Source organism: Stegodyphus dumicola, chromosome 7, assembly GCF_044657685.1.
Source record: "Stegodyphus dumicola isolate Sdum_Otavi_A_Nest chromosome 7, ASM4465768v1".
Lineage (NCBI taxonomy): Eukaryota > Metazoa > Arthropoda > Arachnida > Araneae > Eresidae > Stegodyphus > Stegodyphus dumicola.
Genome location: NC_140774.1, coordinates 181,362,706 through 181,387,862, shown reverse-complemented (window position 1 = coordinate 181,387,862; position 25,157 = coordinate 181,362,706). Strand labels below are relative to the sequence as shown.

Genomic DNA, 25,157 nt, shown 5'->3' with positions numbered 1-25,157 from the left:
GAGATTTTAACTCATCTAAAAAGATTATGCTGGTCTGAAGAGAATTTAAGGACAGTATGTCAAAAGAAAAATGAAAGTTGTGTTTAGCAAGTTGTTTAAAGAAGCTTCAGCAGAAGAAAGAATATTTCGAGAAAATATAATAGGAATTACTTTGATACTTGTCTATTTTAATAAAAATTCTTTCATGAAGCAACCCTTATAAGATTTTGTCAATATCAGAAATTTACTAACCACGGAATCCTCGAAATAAATTCAGTTTTCCCCCATTAAATTATATTTCTGTTATGAAAGAAAATTCTTGTTTGACGTATTATGCAAATGAGAATAATAGACTTCTACAATAATTTTAGAAAAAAACTTTTTCTATTAAAAATAGTAATTTATAAATTTGTATAGTTTATTTCCATAATCAGTTCTTGACAAAATAAACTCTATTTCATGAATTGATAGTATAATATAATCTGCAATATAAATATTTTAACCAATACAATAGGATTAAATGTTGAAATATTAATTTTTTAAAGTTCTCACTGAAAATGTACAGATTGAATAAATGTTGGTTTCATAAAATTTCTAAGACTTGACTATTTTTAGGAAAAACTGTGGACAAGTTTTAGAGTTGTAATTTGGTACATAAAAATAACTTATTGACTTCTTCTCTCAAGGCCAAAATATTCCCACCATAATGGAAATTAATTGCAAATAAAGTGAGAGTTTGAAACTAACACTGCATCATATAAAATTAAGCTCATGTTTTTTAAATAATTTCCACACTGATGTGGCTAATAGCAGCTATAATATTCAAGTTTCTTAAAAAAATTAAAAAAAACCCTGCAAAACAAAGATCACCACTATACAACAACTAAAATCAATGAAAATAATGCTATTGCTTTAAAATAACAATAAACACAAAAATCCCGTAAATAGGATGATTTACATAGAAAACCAGATGTTTGAAAAATAATCCAGCAAGAAGTATTGTATCAATTGATATGAAATTACCATTTTGCTCTTTATCTGTACGAGATTTTGACTTTGCAAAACATAATAAGTAAATAAACCGTATACTATATAACCTTATATTTTCCTGTGGTGATGACATTATTATTGTTTTTGCTGTTGTATATATAACATAATATAAATGGTTATGCTTTTACATTTCTGCCATTTATAATTTCTTATGTAAACAGTTAATTACTGAAGTATGCTTGAATATTTGGATTGAACTATTTTATTCTAAATATTTCATTCCAGTTTGACAAAAATGTGAAGTATGAAATGTTCTAGGAGTATTTTGAGTTGAAATATGAAATCCTACTTATAATTACAAATGCATTAGCAGGAAGAAATAAACACACAAATTTTATTTCATTTATTATTATTATTTTATTAGTCCTTTTTTTATTCGAACACAAAACATCACATTTTTAGACTTTTTAATGAATATAAACAAACTTCGTATAATTTAAATTCATACTGTATCTTATTTGAAGCAAAGATCTGATAAGTAAATAAAAGAAATATATCTACTTATGTTTTGAAATTTTTGCTATAGCTACAAATAAGTTCTACTTAGTAATACAAATAATAGATTTTCAATCCCCAACAAAATTCTGGTAGATATAATAGATAAATGCATCCCATTAAAAACTCAAGTTGACTGACTAGAAGGAAAAGGATGTATTTAAAACCTCATTAAAATGGAGGAAATGGCAAAAGGAAAATTTAAGTAGAATATGAGTTAGAAATTATTAAAAAAAAAAAAAAAAAAAAAAAAAAAAAAAAAAAACTAACTCAATCCCAAATTATATGACAAAATAGTAAATAGTATTTTTTGATGTTTCTCAGGACTCAGGAAACATATCAGACATGATGAAGGTTGTAATTTAGCTAGGCACTAGCATTAAAAAATTATCAATTTTAAATACACTTGTGCAATTCTAACTAATGGACTGTGTCATGAAAAATAAACTGTTAGCTAATTATTACATTTATATTGGCACACTATTTTTTGATTGACAATTTAGTCACATTTGATATAAGTTTTCTCAGTTTCATACATATTTATAATTGCTTTTATTTTGTGCATATTATTCTTTAAAGCAAAAGTATTGCTTTAAGTATAAAATATAATTTCTGGAATTTGTCCATCTTCAACAGAGGTTCCATTATTGTTCCCGGCAGCATATGTATACAAAAAAGTTACTTTTCCACCACTTGGACAATCTAAGGTAATTTTTCTTAATCCTTTTGTTCCATAATGTGAATCTGGACCCTAAAAACATATGAGAGAAAAAAAATAGTTTAAAATCCTAATAAATCTATTAAAAGTGAAATGCTAACACACAACTGTCAATACAATAAAATTCTGTCTGCATTTGGTATCGCATCTTCAATGACTAAAGAATGAGTTATAACAGAAAAATTCATATGCTGAAATGCTAACATGTGACATTGCTTGTTAAAGTGAAGACTTATGCACACAATCCTGGAATTAAGCACTTTTTGAAAATTTAGTGACTTCTAATAAGGTAGTTGCATTAATACATAATAACCCAAATGGTATGCTGGAATCACTAAATCACTGCACCCCAGATGCTTTTGTTGATACATAATTTCATTTTGTGGCCAGTTAAGCATATTTAAATGTGAGGTAAAATGTCTTTTTCTTGAAAGAATGATACTGCATCTTCCTTATTCCTTGGTAAATTAAAAATCATTAACATATTTTGGGGGAAAAAAGAGCAAACAATATAAATCTGACAACACCATGTTGCTTAGGCTGGAATAATAAAGTGCCTTTTTACTTCCTCGTATGAAGTAAAGCAAGTATTGTAATTGCGGAAATTTTTGGGTATCATATTTTAACCAATATATCCATTTTGACTGCTATCAAATGCAATTTAACGATGTTTTTACATGACATATATACATGAGAACAGAATAAAGGACTCTTTTTCCCACAATGGGTTGCAAAAAGGATTTAAAATGGATTCAGAAGAAATTTTTTCATGATGTTTGTACATACTTACGTACAGCACAAATCAAAAACGACTAGCCTTAGAATGTTAAAATTTTGTATATATGACTGCTATAATAATAACAAGTCGTTGTGCACCTTCCTTTCTGGTGTAATTGGCCGCACCAAAAGTATATATATATACACCCACACACCAAAGATGTTATACACAATACAGACAGAAGTTTCCAGTAGACCTTATACAATATAGTGTGACTCAGTTGTATGTTACTTGGCTCCGTGACCTCGGTTTCCTTAATTTTTATATGTTGGTAAAAAGTGCATTTTTGGTTTTAAAAATGATTGAACTATGTTGTTCTTATCTTCTATTTAAGGTTTTTATGCCTTTTAGTTAACCTACATGCAATAGTTGTTGAATTATCAACAATTAAAAAGTTTTAAGTGCAGCTAAGCCAAATTTTTTTACCATAGCAACCATAGTTGTTTACATTTGAAACTTAGTAAAGTCAGAATAGTGAAAGTCAGTTTAAATCTTAAGTGTCTTTTTGCCAAGTGAGACCAAAAGTAAACTTTCAGTTTTGTGCACGAAAAATCTGCCTTATTGCCTTCTGTAAACTGCTTGTTTTTGGGTAAAAACTCTAAATGAAAAAAAAAAAAAAAAACTTTATTTGGCATTTTATATTTTTCTATATTTAAAAATTTTTAATAAACATATTTTAAGGTTTTATGTATTTTTGCCTTGCTGCGAAGTGAGAACTGAATTAACTAAATGAGAAATATATCTCTAATTGAATTAGAGAAAATAAGTTTAAATGAAATGCAGTAAAAAATGCATATAATTTAATATTCTGTACAAGGAAGTCATGTGATGTACACATCAGATTTTTTTTTATGGGAATGAAGCCATTGAGTTTGAACTACGAGAAACAGATCCAAACCAGTGCTTCTAAACTTAAGTATCTAAGATGTGTGTGTACAGACTCAGAAAGAGATAAAATATTATTTACCTTCAGTAAGAATTTCAAAATTTACATGCTCATAACATTACATGCACTTATAAAGTATTACATAACATCGCTACAGCAATTATATTAATTTATAATAATTATTTATTTTACCTTTAGTGTTGCACAGGCTGTGTAATTGTTACTTGGAATAATTTCTACTGGTGTTTTAAACATTACACGGAATGTAGAGGCTGATCCATCACAACTGAAGCTTGTATCATTTGAACCAAGTAATTTTCCTGTTCCAGTGTGAATAATCTACATAAAATTTATACATATAAATATACATTCTGAATTCTTCAATTTCAAAAAGAACATTTATATTTTACCTTGAATAAAGTCATAACAATAATTAAATCGAAATTTTGAAAACCAGTAAACATATTTCAATTCATATAATATATGAACTGAATACTTCATTAAATACTTAAAATATATAAAAAAGAAATTTTTAAAATTAAAATTTTAAATACCTGTATATTAACTGTATAATCCGAAGGTCCATGAATAGATCCATAAAGCCCAAAACCAACAACATAAATTTTTCGATCAACCATAAACCTACACATTATGAGGAAAGAGATAACACTAGAATGCATCATATTTTTACATATAAAATATCAAGCCAAAAATTTCAAACTGCAATGTAATTTTACTACAAAATCAGACTTAATCATAATAAATGTTAAAATTCTTATAAAAAATAAAATGTAAATTAATCAGTTTTCATTTACATTCTCTTTTCAAAAGAAGAATGATAAGCACTGACCTGAAATAAAGTACATCTATAATAATAAAAGCAAGTGTAATGTGTCTGTCTGTCTGTCTGACCGAGCTCTCCAGCCAAATCTATCGCACGCAGGGACCTGGAATTTTTTATATGGAAGCACAAAGGGGCTGGCCACCAGACCTCGAAGCCCGATTTTCGATTTTTGAATTAGAAAAATTTAAAAAAAATTATTTATAATTAATTAATCACGGTTTTTTTGACTCACTGATATTATTATTTGTTTTCAAATAACGTTCGATTGTAACAATTGATTTCTTTATTCTAGCATTAGTTTGCTGTTTTGACGATACATTAAATCGATTAATTACAATTCATTTCCTTTTTGTAGCTTGTGGGGGGGGGAAGAGAGAGAGACAGTCTACATGTCCTACACTACTATTCCTGCGCTATTCACTTATCTGCATTTTCTAAATGCACGGGCAACGCCGGGCGGGTACACCTAGTATGAAATAAAACTGAATCTAAAATAACCAAAAACTAAAATTAAAAAAAAAAAAAAAAAATCTTGATATTTTAATGTATTATTTGCAAAAAATTCTAAATGCAAAATGTCATTTTTCACCAATTTCAGAAGGAATTTTGCAATACGACTTCAGCTGGAACCGTAATAACCTCAGATACTCAAAAACGTGATTAACAGAAACTAAGTTAGAATTCTTTTGATAAGGTTTTTCCAATTTTTTTAAATTCTAAAATAAATACACAAGCACTATTAATAATATTTTAATCAACACTTTTGTTACAAAAATATTCATGAAAAAATTAGAAACTCGACAAACTATATGAAAATTTATGCACATTGCGAAATTTTATTAACATTTCTTGCCTGTAATTTTAAGATATTAATTTTGTTTGAAATTTTTTTTCTGCGATTGTCCTATAATGCTATCAGTCTTAGCATGATTATGCCAGTTTTTGATTATAAATTATCCATAGTAGAAATATCAGACACTGATGCTGATTTAAAATTTTTATTGCTTATTTAAGTGATATCGGTACGGGAAAAAACAGACAGTTATATAAAATGTTTATTCATGAAAACAGTAGGTACTTTCAAAGTATTCTATTAAATTAATTTGCTAAATAAATAACTATGTTGTGGCCACCCTCTTGACTGTTTTACTGACCCCTGACCAATACTACCCCATGGAAGGCTAGAGTGCCAAATGGGAGATGGTATTGCCTCCATTGGGAATCATGGCATAAAGCATTTTCTCAAAATAAAAAAAAAATTAAAAATATATATATATATATATATATAATAAATTAAATATTAACACGAAAAGAGTAAAAAATACAAAAGGTACAATTCTGAGATTTGTTTCAAATATTAAAAACTGTTGAAAGGCGCTTATATACAAATAATGATTATAAGATATCACTTTAGTTATTTATTTATCTCTTAGATGGCCTATTGAGGGAGTTCTGTCTATTGAGGGAGCTACCATGATATCTTAGTGCTAAAGTATTGTTTATCCTGTTGCTTTTATTTCCACCGCCACATTCGCAATGCTTGTAAAGAAGGAGGAGAAAGCTATTAGTCCAAAATAAACAGCTGCTTGCTACGAGTAATTTATTTGGAGTCAGATAACATGAAATAAATTCACCGCAAACAAAAGATCATATGAATAAGTAAAAATGGATTGCTCATGAATGGGTGTAAGATACTCAAATTAATAACTGCAGAATGAAGAAAAATTTGCTTAGAGTACTAACAATAATTCTATAAGCATATTAGAAATAACAACAGATTATTTCAGGCAAGTCCTATAAAATAAATTCAACACTGAAAATATTTATCTATTAAGCTCACATACATGTACCATACATTAGTTACTAGATCAAAATTTCATAGTTGATGCAAATAAAAAAGGAAACATCTATTATTTAAAATAAGATTTGAACATTTATATTGTTTAACAATTAAAAACAGCTATTTAAACTTATTGCTTACATTTTTACATCCCTTTAAAAATTTAATACTTTAATAAATAAATAAATAAAAACACATGCTATAACATTATCATGTCTAAACCAAATAATACTCATGGTGAATGCCGACAATTTAATAATTAAGAAACTGCTAATTTTTTTGCAGCATAAATGCAAGGGAAAAAAATTAAAGGTCACACATTTCTTTAGATGCCTTTTTCATTTATGTGTCTAAATAAGAACATAACCTTTAATTTAGCTTTTCAAAAATTAATGATATCATAGCAACAACATAAATGTGAAAAAGGGACCAAGTTTGGGAGAAATGTTCGGTGTAGTCGATGACACCGAATGTTGTGAATGTTGTTGTTATGATTTATTTTACACAGGAATGTACTAATGAAAAACTTATATATGGATAGAGTGATTTCTTGCATTAATTCATTTATAATAGATGTTAATTTAAAGTCATCAAGTTCATTTTGTCAAAATAAATTTATCAAGTATTTTCCTTTATGACAAAAAATTCAAACCATTCAATTATAGTAAAACAATCACTATGAAATGCAAATCAATCTTTCACACATGCTATTTTTTTTTAAATACATGATGCAGCTATTTACCTAATTCTATCACTAGTACCGCTATAGCCCCATCGGCTTTCAGACTGTTGAAATCTACATACAGTTTGCTCTTTACCAATGATACAACAACGAGGAACATCAGGAAAGTTGATTGGAGGTTTTGGATTTACAGTAAAATACAAAAAGAGAGAAACTATTTCTTTATCAGTCAAAATATTAGCTTGTGCTGGTCCAACAGCGAACTCCTCCACAGTCATTATGGGAAACCTTATAAGATGAAGAGCACGGCCAAGCAGCATTCTAAGATTTTCAGCATTAGCTGTTAAATTTTGACGTATGCTTTCTTGTTCTCCCCACCTAAAATTTAAAAACATAATGTAATGTAATTATCCTAGCACAAAACAAATTTGTGCAATTAAGTTAAAAAAACTAATAAATTTAACAGACATACATACAATTCTTCACATAAAAGTACCAATTTCAGTTCCTGATAGATCTACACTATCAAAACTATACTTGGATAATAGAATAGGAAATTTATGACTCTTACCAGAATAAAAATGAATTATTTTAAATATATTTTATAGTAAAATAGTTAGAGAGCTATAATCATATTAATAGAATTATCACAAATTGTTAGTACAGTACAATGCTCAAAATCCGGAAGTCCAACATAAGGACAACCAGGATTTTTTTTAAAGGAAATTTTTTTTTTCTTTACAAAATCTAGGAATAGAGGTATAATAACTTCAGGAAAATATCAAATGTGCCATAAAAGCAATTTTTCTGACTTAAATTCCTATATAACTTTCAAATACCTGCTGGCTAGGAAATCATACTGCCAATGAAAATAAATTGACAATGTATTGATATTGGTAACAGTCACACTTTCAGCTGTTGAGCGACTGAGAAATTACCATTTTTTTTTATCTGATCTAAACGATAGCTGAAACTCTAAGACATTTCTTTGCAGTGGGATGCTGCTTAAACTGCATTCTTTTGGTTGCATAGCAGCAGGGAAAGAAGAAAGAATTAGATTGCGAGAATTAACATAGCAAATTGTGCTCTTCTTTAACGTTCTAATTTGATTTAGCTTATTGTTTTTTATATGCTATTTTTATTATTATAGCTATCTCATCAAAATTAAAGTTTGAATTTTTGATTATGTTGAAAAGAGTTTTTAATACTAGAGCTGCAGCCAAATCTGGAAAGTGAAAGCATTTTTTGATATCAATTCAGCAAAAAGTAGATTTGGTAGGGGGTAAAAAAATGGATAGAAATATCGATTTCAAAATTATGCCATGAATATGGTGCTGAAAAACATTTGATTTTTTTTGGTGGATTCTGACATTTCATTCACAAAGAATAACAGAAAAATCATTTATTATGCTAAAAGTGACAATTATGACAGATAACTCAATGTGTAAGACAGCCATTGATACGTCCAATGCTAATAGGTGTGAACACAAGCATTCACATCGGTATTTTAAGTTCATTGAGGTCATTCAATGAGTTAAAATCATTGCCGAACCTGTTTTTCCTCTCTTGGACTGTGAATGCCACTGGTGAAGTAGGTTTTACCCTTCTCTGTGGCTCAAGTATGTGCCCGAGTTTTTAAACCTCTTTCCTGTGGCTTGTGTATGTGTGCTGAAAATTTTTCTTCGAGTTAGCAGTTTATTGTGGAAAACGTAAATTAAAGTAGTCATTTTTAGCAGTTTGAAGAATGCCTACGAGTATATTCTTCCATCTATAAAGAGATTTCTTTTAGCATGAGATACCAGATGTTCAAAACTCTTAACTTATTTTTCTTGTTGCCATTTTACTTTCTGAAATCAGAAAAAATACCCACACCTCAGGCATTTCAGAAATAAAGATTTCCCCTGTCATCTTTAGTTAAAAAAAAGAAAAGAGCATGGATGATACAAACATTAATGTATGATTGGCTTGAAATTCATTTCATATCCAGCAGCATTTGATATCTATGAACTGGTTTACTGGATGATGCAAAAATTGTCCCAACTATACAAAAGCATTCAGCTCAAACTTCACTTATAATTTTAATTAAAGAGATAAAAGTCTTCTTCTTATTCTTTTCACCAGATAGTACCATTCAATCAAAAGATATCAAAGTGCTGCACACATAGAAATAATGAACTAAGGTAGTCATTTTAAAACTTGAGCTTAACTTTCTGAGCAGTGGCAAACCATTAAAAATTTTTTGAAATATTTTAACATAGAAAGTCACCCATATGGTATAGTGGTTAGGGGGGACTTGACTGTGACACTGAAGAGCCAGGAGAAGGCATGATGTAAAATTGTCTGTCCCTTCCTAGGACGTAACAGTGCCCGCCTGTTAGGTGCCTCCACTTCTGGCCTTAGGAGTAGCCAATGCATAGGCAAATGGCCATCACTGGGGAAGGGGAGGACATAAAATCTACTGTGTAGATCATTGCAAGGTCATGGGAGAATAATGTGTTTGCGGATATTAAAAAAATGCTTGACATGATTTATGGCAGCTAATTATATTCCCCAGTGATGATGATGATGATAGCTGCAAATTTAAAGGCATTTGAATTTGACAAACAAAAGGAAAATTTTCAATTAACTCCTGTACAGTTGTGTCCACATGCCAGATGAAAAACACTTTTTTTTTTTTTTTCCCAGCCTGATTTGCCCACCAGGGTTCGTACACATTTCTGCACATGGAAATTAAGGACTTTTAAGGACCATTAATGAAAAAAATTAAGGACCTATGAACAAATGGGAACTGAATAAATTCAATTGAAGATATTATCTATGCCTGAATTTCACTTTTATAATACCATCCTAAAAATAAAATAGATCCCTAAGTAGTACGCATTATTACTAAACATGAATTAATTAACATAATTATTAATAAGTTTGAGAATAAAATAAAATATGCAAATTTATCAAGTGGCATTAAATATTTTACACTTATGACAGTTGGTCATATTTGAACGTTTATATCGATTTCCTACTCTTTTGAGCATCTTTTCTAACAATTAGAGATTTGTCTCAGTATGCAAACCAATGCTCTCACTAGTTTCTGCGTGCTTCATCTCCTGACTTATCAATCTCTCCATAATGTAACTATGAGGGTTTAATTGATCTGGTAAAAGTTAAATAGTCCAAAACCCCCGACAGACGTGAAGCATATTATCACTATGTCTGAAATTAACTACAGTATCAGACAAAGTATCAGACAATTTAATTGTAATTTAATCTGGCTCAATAACTCTATCATATAAGGAAATAGAAATTGGAAATTATAGTAAAGGTTGAAATCAAACAATTGGGTAATTTACATAATAATAACTGCACATATCTTTAAAGAATAATTTCCTTTATGTACTCAGTTTCTTTCTTCAACACGTTTCCTTTTCATTTTAGAACTTTTGGATTTAATTAAAGATTTCCATTATTCTAAAAACACTAAATGAATTTAGAAAGTACAGAAAAAGTGGCTAATTTTATTTCTTTAGTAATATGAACATTCAGAAGCAATATGAAATATATATAGTAAAGGATGTTTACAGAGCTGATGTGGCAGAATTTCTAGAATTTAGTAACACACCGAACAACAAAATCTAGAAATGGCAAAACTTTTAGAATTTAAAGCAAGCATTGGAAGCAGAATTTAGAAAGGCAGTAGGCAGCAGAATTTAGGATCCACAGAGATTGCATCAGGTGGGAAAATGCCTATTGCCAGCTATGTGTATGATGCATTAAGAAATATTAGATGAATCTTTTAAACTGTAAGTTTTCAATTTCTTTATTAATAAAAAAATCCCTTTCTATAATGCCTGCCCATGTGATAAGATCAGAAGCATTTTTGATATTTTCCATGCTTCTGTCTAATGAAAAGTAGAGAAAATAAAGAAAAGATAAACATGTTAAGATTCTAGTATCAGAAGTAATACATTCAAATATTATGTTTTAATTGTTCTTCCAGATGTTCTCCCAAAATTAAGAAATTCATTGCAAACTTTCTGTAAAATACATCCACTACGTGTTGATACCATGGAGACATTTTTCATTATGTCGCATATTTCTCGAATCTTCTAGAATCTAGGTCTATAAATCTTGCCTTCAAATTCTTCTAAACTTTCCAAGCTGCAATGTCTAAAATCCTAAAGAAAAATTATCCCTACCATTTCTGTAACAGAAAAAAAAGCCAGAAATATTTTGGAAAAAAGTATAAAATTAATTTTATAGAGAAAACTGATGCACATTCTGAGAATTTTGAATATTCTGAGACAATTACATGGGAAAAACTTTTACTATGAAAAAATTAAAAACAAGACAGTTTTAATTAATTACACAGCTAATTTTGCTTTTGCTAAGAGCTGTTTCGTAAATTGTGCTTTATAGCATTATACCTTGTTTATTTTTCAGATTTAAAATATTGTATAAGTTGCCAAAATAAAACTTTATAATATGACTGAAAAATAAAAAAGTTTTATTTTAATGTTATTTTTTAAATATAATTTCAATATACTACCATTATTTTAATAAAATTTATCAATGTTACGATGTTTTAAAAAAAAATCGTTTAAAAATTCTCAGATTTTGGAATTAAAAAGTTTCTATAGAAACTTATCTTAAAATCGCCAAAATGTTGAAAAGTCGCGAAATTTAGAACAGTTTAATAAAAGAACTCACATCCCCAAAAGCAAAAAGTTGTTTAAGAGCTCTTTACTACAATAAATGAATTTTGAAATGCTTATGTTTCACTTCTTGCTTAGAAACTCGAGTATCCCATCATTTATATTAGAAATAGAAACAAATTACAACTCATGAACCTATTCAAACCATTACCATATATACGGCAGTGAATCACCAAAAATATTCTTCAAAATGCTAATTCACACTCAAAATGACAGTCGTAAAAAGAGACAGAAATTTTAGATGATTAAAATTAAGGACCTTCTGTTGATTTTGACCAAAATTAAGAACTTTTCAAGGACCAAAAATCGATTCCAAAAAATCTAAGGACTTTTAAGGACTCTTAAGGACCGTACGAACCCTGCCCACATGTGGCTTTTCATTTCCAAGTTTTAGATTTGACTATCCTGTGTTATTTATTTTAGTTCACTTTTTCAGTTTCTAGGCTGTTCATACTTTCCCCCTTTTTGCTAGTGAATTCATAGTGAAGGGTCTACTTCATTACAGTTACACTGGTGTTGCATTTCCTGAAGGTCTTGCTTAGTAATGTTTTGTTACAAATTAAACTTTTATTATCTTATTATTAAAAGCATAAGAACTTTCAAATTATAATACTATTATTGTAATTTGCATGTTTTAAATTTTTTTTTTTTGGTTCCTTGTTTTAAAATATACCAAACATTATCGTTCACATGCCATTCCTTGTTTTAAAATATATCATACTGAAATGATGTATTAAATTACAGATAAAATTTACAGATGCGCAATACCATACGTAAAGCTATGTAAAATTTTTATTACTACCTGCAAATGTTGAAAGTGTCAGTATTACAGGGTTATTTTATGCAAAATAAGCTTACTACTCATATTCAAGTATGTGCAAAAAGCCAACATTATAAGAGTATTGTATTTCTTGGTGCGTTTTCAATTTTTTTTTTTTTTCTGATTTTATTTTCTGAAATTTAATAGCAAAATTTTACAAATAATTTAATTTCTGAAGAACACAGTTACAGTAAGAACATAACAAATGAGCAGATGTTGTGGATAAACTACAGGTAAATTAATTATCTCAATATTATTTCTTTAAGAGAAACTTGCATTCCAATCAGAATATACAGGATGTTTCATAGATCTTGGGAAAAACTTGGAGGGGTGTGGAGCATATTAAAACATGTATTTTTTTATAGGAATGTAAGACCTAAAGTGATGGATTAAGGCAAAAAAAAAAAAAAAAAAAAAAAAAAAAAGAAAGACATGAGAGGAAAATGTGTTTATGTACAAAATCAACGCAAAGTGCTTCTTTGTAGCAATACAGTATTCACAATAAATGTTCAAAATTCGGACCACCAGCAGTAATACATGCTTGGTAACGTCGCAGAAGGGATTGACGAATATTTTGAAAAACGACAGGCATTTCGCGCATGCTTGCAGCCACAATGGATAGTCGTGCAACGAGGTCCTCCAGCGAGTCAACGAGAGTTTCGTAAATGATGCTCTTCAGATGGCCCCATAAAAAAAAAAAAAAAAAAAAAAAAAAAATCCAAGCTGGATAAGTCTGGCGAATGGAGTGGCCATCGAACGAGTCCACCATGGCCAATCCATCGGCCTGGAAATGTCCCATCCAAGTAATTGCAGACCCGCACGTGATTATGGCGCACCATCATGCTGGAACCACATGCAATCACGATCAACAGACGGAACATCCTGCAGCAATTCCGGTAGCACCTCTTGCAGAAAAATATAACATAAGACGTGCAGGTAAGAGGTATAGGCCTATGAGGTAGTCATTAACAATACCTGCCCACACATTCACGGAGAAGTGGGTTTGGAATGCATGTGGACGTGTGCTGTATGGATTATGAGTTGCCCACACGTGCATATTGTGGCTATTGAAGATGCTATCCTGTGACAAAGTTGCCTCGTCTGTGAATAGCACATCCGATGGGAAATCTGCCTGCGCCACACACTGCTGCAAGAACCAATGACAGAAATGAACTCAAAGAGGATAATCTGTCTCTTGCAAGGCTTGGTCTCTCTGCAAATGGTATGGGTGCAAACCATTTTCATGCAATACTCTCCAAACAGTGGAATGACTCGGCTGCAGACGACGTGCAATAGCTCTTGTACTTGTCTGAGGTGATTCATGGACAATGTTCACGATGGATTCTTCAATGCGAGGTTGTCGTGCACTTCTTCCACTCCTAGTGTCAGAGGTGGCTTCAAATGACCTGTTTTCACACAGAGACCGATGCAACCTCTCGAATATTGTGTGCTTCGTCATATGCCTGCTTGGAAACCGTTCCTGGTACAACCACAGCGCTGCTCTGCCGTTCCCATTAGCAGCACCATACATGAGATGCATGCCAGCTTTTTCCCTGTGCGCAAACTCACCCATCACGCTCGACATCAAAAGTTGTGAATGATCTTCTGATGCATCGGATCGTGGTTTGTACGGCTCACTACCGCCCTTTACCACTGCATTGCCAGCCAATCACAGTTGTAGTTCCTATTACTGTTAGTGTTCCCTTCTTTGAACATTTATTGTGAATACTGTATTGCTGCAAAAAAGCACTTTGCGTTCATTTTGTACATAAACACATTTTCCTCTCGTGTACTTTTTTTTTTTTTTTTTTACGTTCCTGCCATAACCCGTCACTTTAGACCCTGCATTCCTATACAAAAAATGCATATTTTAGTACGCTCCACCACCCCTCCAAGTTTGTTGATCTATGAAACACCCTGTATAATAAATAATATTACTAGTACAAAATCTAATAAGATATTTAATTTCTATTTCCCTGAAATTGAATCTTGCCTGTTCTTTAAGTTGTCTCCACTGCTCCTTAGGCCTCAAATCATACATAAATAATAAAGAGAAGGTAGTGTGCAGCTGACTCAGTGAAATCATACAGTGACTGTCAATTCGTGTTCGGTTAACTGTGACTGGTTGACCCTTTTATTAGGCTCACATGAAGTTTACTTATTAGAAAGGTTCAGCATGACATTTGTAGGCAGTTTGTGAGAATTTGTCTGTTAGTAAGATGAAAACAATTACTATGCGGATGAATCCAATTTAAAATTTAGGGGTGCTTCTTCACTGATGAAGAGTAAAATTAGGTAAATATTTTTTTAAATTTTTTAACCTAGCTTTAAAAAGCTAGGGTGGGAAATATGAAGGAACTATGGTATACTTTATTTTTTACATATGAATTACTTTTACATATAATTCATCTAAAAATGCAATTTTCTTTCAAATTTTACAACAACAACAACAACAACAACAACAACAACAATAATAATAATAATAATAATAATAATAAAAAGACAATGTTTGGAAGATTTTTTGAAATTTATTAAGATGAGAAACTGTTAACAGAATTTGTGAAGAATTTTGGAGAAGTGACTATAAATGAAGATGATGTAATAGACATTTCTTATTGTGATGACAAAGTCCCAATCATCAATTAAATAACGGATGACACAACCTATAGCATAGTTTTAAATCTAGAAAATATCACTACTGATAGCGAAGTACATGACAGAGAGCTAAAAGATTATAATTGACGGTTAAGGCAAGAATTCTCGACATAGGAATTGGATAATGGAACACTGTAACTGAATAAGAAATTATGTCTGTCTATAAAACTGAAGAGAAAATAGTAATATAAAAATAAAATAGCTAAAGCAACTTATATTGAAAGAAATATTTCACAGACCACCCAAATACTGATTTTTTTTTTTTTTTTCCGAAATTTCGATTTTCTTCAGATGATTGCTTCACTATTTCATAAACAAGTATTTAAAATTTTAAATTTTATAATTTCTATATGTCATCTTACTTGATTTCAAGTGACGGTATAAAACCTGGAACTGTTAAACTCGGACTTTACAATGTATATTTGTTTTTGTCAAGTAGCTACAACAGCTCAAATTTGTTCAGAGTGCCATCTCAGTTAGTTTCCAAAATGATTTCCAACTTGCATTAATTCACATAGTTATGACTGCATTACACAGCTTTTGCATCAGATACAGTTCATTTTGTAAGTAAAAGCATAGACTTCATTCTAAAGATGCTTACAGAAATGAAGTTCAAAGAACAGAGAGGTGCCAAGTTTTTTTTTCAACTGAGGCAAAAGGGAAAATGCACACCCTCCTCTCTCTATATATACATATATCAAAATAGCTATATTTGTATTAAACAAAAGTAAATGTATTAAATCAAAATATCATAATTCTTTAAGTATTTTTTAATCATAGCTTTATAAATTCAGAAAATAATATAACCAATTATTTATATCAAAATATCATAATTCTTAAAGTATATTTTAATCATAGCTTTATAAATTCAGAAAAATAATATAACAAATTATTTGTAACTTTCACATGAAAATGTTAAAAAAATTATTTTTTGATAAATAAGAAATAACATTGAAATGCACATTGCATTATTTTCCAAGTTTTTTTACAATTTTTCCTATTGGTTTATTAATTTAAGTTTGCTGAAGCTTATTTTCTCTAATAATAATTGACAAATTTAAAAACATAATTAAAGTAATTTTTGAATTCGTATGGCCAATTCGGAGACCCTTCTAGTGATTCACCCGAGGCAAATGCCTCACTCTTGTCCCGCCTCTATTTAAGAATTATAATAGTTATTGAAATATGACAAACTAAATGTCGTTTTCTCGGAGCCTTATCATATCAGGTTCACTAAATCTTGGTCATGATTGCAGTTCTGTTTTGACAAATTAAGCATCAGGTTAGTTCAGGTTAGTAAGCAACCATTTAGTCTTATATCTGGTGAAATAAGTGTTTCAGAGTACTGATAATATTCTTCTAAACAGATGGCACCACTAGCAATGCTTCACTCAATTGCACTGCTAAAGATATGAAAAATATGCTAAAATTTTAGCATATTTTTCAGATGCTGCCCTACAGACTATTTGCTTTTCTGATTGATGTAGTAGTTTTTTCAAGGGTTTGAGATGAAGTCAAATTTGCATTTGATCACTTTTCCCCATACAAGTGAACACATTTTTATATAATAGGAATAGGTTATCACAAAATGAATCACTAAATTTTGAACTACTTTATACTTCTATGTATATGATGATTAAAACTTCTCCAGTCTTCGATTTTTCCAAAATCACTTTCTTTCCAACCTGTTATTGACATTACTATTCCATTTTGAGGACTGTAAAAAAATTGCAGCGAAAAAGTATGCGCAAAAGCGCCAAATCTAGCAAACGCGCCCATTAATTTTTAAATCCTTTTTTGATTTCCTATGAATTTAACAATTTGGGAATTTCCCATACGAAAGGTCTGCAATAGAATTTTGGGTAAAGAGCAGAATCACACACTGCTTGACACGTTTTTAAGAATTGCACATACTCGGTATCCATGTACACATTGACCTATTTTCACTTAAAAAATCCCAGAATTGCACAAAAATGCCACTGAGCACACCCTTGACTTTAATCTATGTACACATCGACCTATTTTCACTTAAAAAGTAAAAGAAAATCAACAAAAATCCATTTGTTTTTACCCTTGTAAAAAGCGGCAAACAAATAAGTGGGTGATTCTGCATTTTACCCAGGATGTTTTCAAAGAAAAGGCATCATTCATTACAGAAAATTATGTTTGAACAACCAACGAGATGAAATTATGTTTTAGCGATAACTCGGTAGCAAAATAGCGATGCAGGCTTCCATTCAGTTATGTTTAACAATTTTTATATAAATTATAATAATGATCCGAAATAGTTATTTACTCTTATGCTTCTATTCAGTCATGTTTAGCCTTTTTTATATAAATTATAATAATAAAAAAGCATTAGATGAAATTGACCTTTCATCTAAATTAAAACATCAATCTTAGATAGTTATGTACTATTATACTTTTGTTGAATCTTCGGATTATGGTAACTTGGTGAATCTTTGGCAACCAACCCTGCTACAACAACCTGCTGGTTTTTTTTCTTTTTCGAACGCCATTTTGTTTTCACGAAGTAAAGGCATTTATTTTTTTTTTTTACTCAACATTTTTTCCAACAATCTGCTAGCTGAATTATGCTTATGCTAGAACTTTTGTGGAACAAAAGTGCTTAATCATAACGAAGATTAGGTGCAAAATTGGGAGAAAGTGTAGAATCGCCCACTGCTTGCCGCGTTTTAAGAATTGCACATACATGGTATCCATGTACACATCGACCTATTTTCACTTAAAAACACATCTCAGAATTGCACAAAAATGGCATTGCACACACTCTTGACTTTATCCATGTACACATCGACCTATTTTCACTTAAAAAGTCAAAGAAAATTAACAAAAATCCATTTCTTCTTACTCTTGTAAAAAGCGGCAAACAAATAAGTGGGCGATTCTGCACTTTAGCAGCAAAATTGTTTCTAAGTGCTTATTAGCTAAAATTCCGATTGGAATTTTCCCGACTATGTCACATTACATACCTCATGATCTCTCATTTCTCCGAGACAAAATAATCTGTGATTCGAACTGTGTACTTCTCAGATTATTGCTAACGTCCTAGCTAGTAACCTTTATCGCCTTACCAAAATGTCGCCAAACTACCTGTTACCATATTCCAAAGATTAGGCATACTTTTTTTCTTGCATTAGGGTTGCCACAATTATTTTTGGCAGCACTGGCATCAACAATAGTTTGGTGATTTTTACGGCCCTCAAAACCGAATAGTACCTAATTAGCATATAAGCTAAACATGGGATAAAAACTTTTCTAAATAATGAAGATTACATAAAATATGTCATTATATAAAAATGTAATTAAATACAAATTTTTATCACAGAAGACAGAATAGCCAATTAGCAACTAAAAAAAAAAAAAAAAAATAATGTAAAAAAAAATTTCACAAGAGTTTAAATTTTATGACACTAAATTAAATTTTATTTTTAACAACATACATGAGATAAATAATCATACTAAAATTTTCATTATTTTACATAAGAATAGGAAAATATCAAGCAAAGTGGCAATCGAACAATCATTACCTGACAACAGCATTGAACAATTTAGCTTCTCTAATTCGCAATGTATCACGCTCCAAAACAGCACACAGTGTTTCATGATCAATGTCAGTGAAACCTTCTGCAGCCAAAGCTTCAGAAGTATATTTATCAATAGTTTCCAAACACAAAGCAGCAAGCTGAGGTTCATCAAATAAACGAGCTTGAGTCAAAAGCATGAAAGCATTATCACTGCTCAGATTTGATTTTAAAAAATCTACACAAGCTTTTTCAAGAGCAGGAACAGCATATTTTTTTGCTGTATATAACGTCATCATTACAGTTTCTGGACCTATTTGCACTTCATCCGAGTATAAAAATCGTAACAGAGCTAAAAATGCTGCTGGTTCTACATCAGGAAGTTCTATTTCATCAGATGTTGTAGCCATTGCACCATTGAACATTGCATCAAAGACTGCACTACCAACAGATAATATAAACTTGTGAGCTGGTATCCTCTGCTGTTGGGCACCTTTACCCACAATAAAATGAACGTCACTAAGAATTTCTTTATTAAATATAAATGCTAGCCTATCCTTTACAGTAAGACGAGATGCTTGCCAGTTGAACATAATCTGCCCAGAATAATTGACAACACTGTTTCCCACAGCAGCTTGAGTAGTATTAGGGAAAGTGTCTTCTGGTGGTCGACGGCCATTTGTATTTTCTCTGTCGCGATGGTTTCCAGGGATATTAACTGGTAATTCCTGTACATCTGATGGGCACATATGTGAGCCATTACTTGGTGTAAGCTTAGGAATGCCGGAAGACATTTTTTATTTTTCTTTATGCATCAAACAAACAGCATGGCATCTGATTAAAGATGAAGAGACCGACACCTGGAAGAAAAAATATCCAATGAAATTAAAGGTAATATAGCATTAAAAATGTACACACTGCAGGATAAAAAGGGGGGACGCAGTTATATATCTCCTTTCTACTAGGCCAACTGATGAAATTTAACTTACATTTTTCATGTCTTGAAAGCACGACTTAGAATATATATTACATTTATACATAGCATTGTTCTAATACAGGTATTCTGATGCAAAACTGGAATTTTTCTGAACTGTTAATCTTTAGTTTAAAACTTTGAATTTGCATACTGTTTTCTTTTATTTAGAATGTTTTCAAAACTTAGTAAAAGTATTGATAAGACAATTAAACAGAAACACACAAAAATTACCAGGAACTGGATAACATTAATTTAACTTAAGGTGAATTTAAATTACGGTGATATTCAAAAATTTAACCATAGGAATTTTTAACCCTGATTGCAGTATCAAAGGCCAACAAAAAAAAAAAAAAAAAAAAAAAAAAATGTAATTTTTACATCTGCTATTACTTGGAAAGATGCAAGCACAAATAAAAAAAAGACTGGGCAAAAATGTGGTCAAATGCCACGAGGAAAACTTCTATTAATACTGAAATATTGATAGAGATACAGAGGGTGTTCACACATTTTTGTAATGGTTTTGCAAAGATTTATATAAAAAAAAACCTTAAAATTTTATTTTTTAATATGTTCAATTCGATGGCCATTTTGTTGAACTATCATATTACATCTTGATTTTCAAGATAAAAGTCATTTTCTTAAAACATCAAGGTTGATTTTATTTCACGTCTCCTTCACAATCTTCCAGAGTCCATCTAATATTTTGGGATGCCGCTTATAAAGAGCTTGTTTTAAGAGTCCAAATGCACAGTAATCCATAGGAGACTTGGGTGGGATGCATTTAAAGGGAATAGCTTCAATTCCAGTTTCATTTCTTTCAAAAAATAGAGCAGTAGATTTAAAGATGTGGCTTGGAGCCTTACCCTATTAAAACTTTTGTATTACCTCATATGTGAGATTGTTTGGATAAAGAGATGGAATTTCTTCTTTAAAAATAGGTGATAAAATATACTTCTGATGGTAATATGAATTAATTTGGACATTTTGTTCTACTTTCCTTATTTTAAGTTTTCCGTAATAAGAGAATCCAGTAATAACCATAAAACCTTTAGAAAAACTTTCCTTGTTTTCTCTGAACCAGCATATTATTAAGTCTTTTTCTCTTCTTTTTGTATTGCAATCAGATAAGTATATCCAACCCTCATCAGTTGTAATTATATATTTCTATTTTTCACTTTCTAAATAATTTTCATAAGCAATCTGTACATAGTCCTATGTTGAGAAACAAGTTTCGGCATTAGGCGATGAACATCATGTTTTTCTATTTTGCTTTACCTTTTATAATTTTGTTCACAGTTCCTACAGAGATATTTAAATATTTTGCAATAGCTCTTTAGGGAGCTGGATTTTCCTTTAAAACATGAGAAGCGACTTTAAGATTTAATGAGAGCTGTACATACCTTTGTTCAGTATGCATTTTTTGTCTTTTTTTCTAGTCAGATGTAAACTTTAACATTTGTTTCCTTTCATATTAATTATGTCACTTATTTTACGTGTAGAAATATTAAAACAAAGCTTTTCACATTTTTTTAATAATTGTATTTCTGTTTGGACAGCCCAAAAATATAGCTTTCAATCCATTGTTTATTTTTCAGCAATATTTTAATGAAAGAATATTTTTAATGCTTCAGACGATAATTAGACCTTATTCCAATTTGAAGCCAGTCATGTTTGCATTTAAAAATTAATATTTAAGTTCAATTATTAAAAATTAAAATTGTTACAAAAATGTATGAACACCCTCTGTATATATTGAAATACTGAAGATTCAATGATTACTGCTTTGAGTTATTAAAACAGTTTGAAGTCTTTCGAAACAATCCATTAATCACAAACTAATCAATTCTGACAATTAAATTAATGAATGGATTAAAAGTGATACCACAGAAGAATTAAATGAGGATATCATAAATCAAAGATTATTGAATATGTATACAGCACAATAAATGAATAGAAATAAAGAAGGAGAAAACTCAAACGAGATTACTTGAAATATGGCTGGAGAAGCATTAAACATTAGTTCAGTTTGCTAAAAAAAAAAATGAAAAATACAACAATGGGGATAAATAATAAATATTCACATTCTATGGAATGACATGAAAAAAAAAAAAAAAAGAGAGAAAGCACAATCTATGAAGGAAGTAAAACTCAAATTTTATTTAGAAACACTTCATGTATTAGTAATATCAATTTCTGAGCAAAAAATTATTATATACGAATCACGAAATCAATTATGAATACGGTTTGCCAAATGAAAGTGCTACTGCCATAACTGTGCTATTGTTTCAAGATGTAAAAGACTATGCATGTCCCTATAGAGGGTGCCATATTGTCAGATTGCAACAGATGCTTGGCAATAGCATAGAAGCAAGGTCAACAGTATTGTTCGTATTAGAGATATCAACGTGCAGCTGTGCAATTTTTAATAGCTGCAGAACATGAGTGCTGGAAAAATTTACTTCCACATCCAAAACATGTATAGCATAGAGTGTATGTCACACAGATGAATATTCAGATGGTGTAGCGATTTTCGTCGAAGGACGAAGCAGTATGGATGACAGGACAGGACCAGATCATGCGCATGTGGTTATCACCCAGGCAGCAATTGCAGCTATAGACAGTCTTCTGAGAAACAGTCAACAATCACCACTTGCGAGATAGCGGATGGAATGCCTATGAGCAAAAAAAGTGTTCACACATTTCTACATGAAAGGCATTGCAGCATTTCTGCATGTTGCAATGCCGAAAGGTTTGCAGGAAATGAGTTCCTAAACATCATCTGAAAAAGAAGCAGAAGAGTTACTGCATAGGTGTTTCCATGTAAAACCTTGTGCATTACCACAAAATGGAGAAACATTTCTTTCCTTGGATTATTGCTGCTGATAAAACGTGGTGTCATCTCTTTGAACTGGCCACCAAACGCATAAGCACAGAATGCCGACACCCTTCATCCCTGCAGCTAAAGAAGGTTCATTTATCCAAGGGAGCTGGATAAGTCATGCTTCTTCGACATTGATGGCCCACTGTTGTTAGGATGGCTGACTCTAAGCACAACTGTTAATGCTACCAGCTACTGTGCCACATTACATAAGCCGACATAATACAAGAGTCATAAAAAGTTCTGAAGTTTTGCTATTAAGTATGAATTAATTATCAATAATTATATACATGTAATTATTTCATTTCCTACCTTTTTTTCAGTAACTACAAGGTTACCACATGAATACATTTAGCAATTCACAGCTATGTGCATTTATGTCCTACACTAAAAAGTTTGAGAAGCACTGGCATAATAGTTTTCTAATAAAATACAAATCAAAGTTTAATCTCTACTTACAGTCATTGTGTTCTACTAAAGCTTTTAAAAGCAAAAAAGCAATTAACTATTAACTTGTACTTTAAAAATACAGTTTTCTTATATGCTGAAATTTGGGTTAATTGGAATGTATTATTGTTATTTATTTGAAAAGTTCTGACAAAAAAGTGTAAGCACTCAAGCACTATAAAATACCTCTACAAACAACATTTACAGAATTTCTACAAAAATATGTACACTAATTTACAATTTTATAAACCAACTAACAGAATCATAAAGTATGATTTTTAATTCAATTTTAAATAATTTAAAATGGATTGAATATATATTCAAGAACCTTTTAATGTAGCTAATGAAATGCTTAAAGAAGAATTTTACTTTACCAACAGACACTATTTCACACAAGGATAAATAAAGATATAAATTTAAAGAGTAAAATTTCAAAATTTTAATGAAGTTCTACAAATATATGAAGCAACACATTTTTAAAAGCATATTCTTGAAAACTGTTAACAAAAAGTCTATTTTATACGTTTAAATGCTTTATATATAACGTTAGCACACATTTCAGAAAAGTATGCAAAAAGATTTTGTTTGACTCCTAGACTGTGTTTTCATAAGCTCACACATATTAGAGTTTTAATAAAGTGCATCTTTATAAAAATGATTTAACATGTTGAAAGCTGTCTAAATAAAGCATTAGAAGACGCGTGAATAAATATTCAATCTTTTTCTAAGTGCAATTATTATTTAAATTTGTTAGCATGCTTTAAAGTATTTATAGAAAATAAAACAGTTTTTCATTTAACAGCTATATTTAAGCATTTTAAATAACACACAATTTCGTTCACGACAATTGTTAAAATATCGAAATTCAAACAATGTATTTCTGAATTTAGAGAAATTATTATCGAATTAAAACACACTGAAGAAAAAACTCATATACCCCCAATAAAATCGAGACGTTATTATAACGCACATAAAAACAGATAGTGCAAATTCAATAAATATGTAAAAATGTACCACTTAACATGGTTTGGAAAAGCGCTGAAAAATGCTACAAAGATTGCGAAACACTGTTTACCTTTTGCTAGCTAATTTGCATACAATTATACTTGAAAGATAAGCAATAATGATGAAACTAACTTGCATTCCATCCTTGATTTATAACTAATTATCGACGCACCATCTAAAGCTGCACGAGTTTTTTTTTTTTTGGCCCCTTTAAATAAAATAAATTGACTTAGTGATTGTCATTTGTACTTTTTATTGAAAGACAGACAGACAGACAAACCCAAATAGTTCTTAATTGCAAGGTCACGGTTATGATTAAATTGGAAGTTAATCATGATTTTAGAGTTGATTTATTAGTTAAAAATAAATAAATTCATAAAAAGAAACCTTCTGCTAGCACTTTTATGATATTTTAATTTTTGGCTTTCCAAAAGAAATATCAAGAAAGAAATTTATTTTGTTCCCCATGTTATTTACTTCTCCTTCGTAAAAGTTGTAATATATCACTTCATGATTGGTTAAAATTAAATCAGAAATACGAGTCCTCCTTAAGTTTATCCACATTTGAATTAAAAAAAAAGTTCTGATGTCAAGATTACAGTAAAAGCTATAACTAGGGAGCTGATAGGGCTTTAGGTTAGGAACCTACCACAGCACAGACCTTTGTACTGCATTTGGCGGCTTGGACGAAAATTCTGCCCGAGTCTTTCTTTAAAAGCTTTTCTTAATATATTCTTTCAGATGTTTTAATTAATACTTGCTTATTCGGACCAACTGTCTGCTTGTTCTTCTTATTCGCTCCTGCCCTTAAGGCTGCTGTTGACCTGGGGTTAACTAGACCTAGAGCCCG

The 25,157-nt window shown here is 30.4% G+C and overlaps 1 protein-coding gene across 2 annotated transcripts; it reads right to left on the bottom strand.

Moving 5' to 3' along the window:
• Nucleotides 1-1,759: 1,759 nt before the first annotated feature.
• Nucleotides 1,760-24,590, bottom strand: LOC118186369 (BTB/POZ domain-containing protein 2-like). 2 transcript variants are annotated; one of them, XM_035356447.2, is made up of 6 exons: nucleotides 24,440-24,590; nucleotides 19,008-19,861; nucleotides 7,333-7,650; nucleotides 4,461-4,548; nucleotides 4,099-4,245; nucleotides 1,760-2,275 (listed from the first exon to the last, which is right to left on the bottom strand). In XM_035356447.2, the coding sequence occupies exons 2-6, from the start codon at nucleotides 19,793-19,795 to the stop codon at nucleotides 2,117-2,119; spliced, it is 1,500 nt and encodes a 499-aa protein (XP_035212338.1). In that variant the 5' UTR covers nucleotides 19,796-19,861; nucleotides 24,440-24,590; the 3' UTR covers nucleotides 1,760-2,116. The 2 variants fall into 2 exon arrangements, with proteins under 2 accessions (XP_035212338.1, XP_035212337.1); XM_035356446.2 differs by having other exon boundaries at nucleotides 24,378-24,578.
• Between the last annotated feature and the right edge of the window lie 567 nt (nucleotides 24,591-25,157).

Coding starts and splice junctions, on each gene's coding strand:
- LOC118186369 (XM_035356447.2), bottom strand. CDS start 19,795: ATGTCTTCCGGCATTCCTAAGCTTACACCAAGTAATGGCTCACATATG. Junction 4,549..7,332: donor GGTACTAGTGATAGAATTAG/GTAAATAGCTGC, acceptor CATAATGTGTAG/GTTTATGGTTGATCGAAAAA. Junction 4,246..4,460: donor ATTATACAGTTAATATACAG/GTATTTAAAATT, acceptor AATTTTATGTAG/ATTATTCACACTGGAACAGG.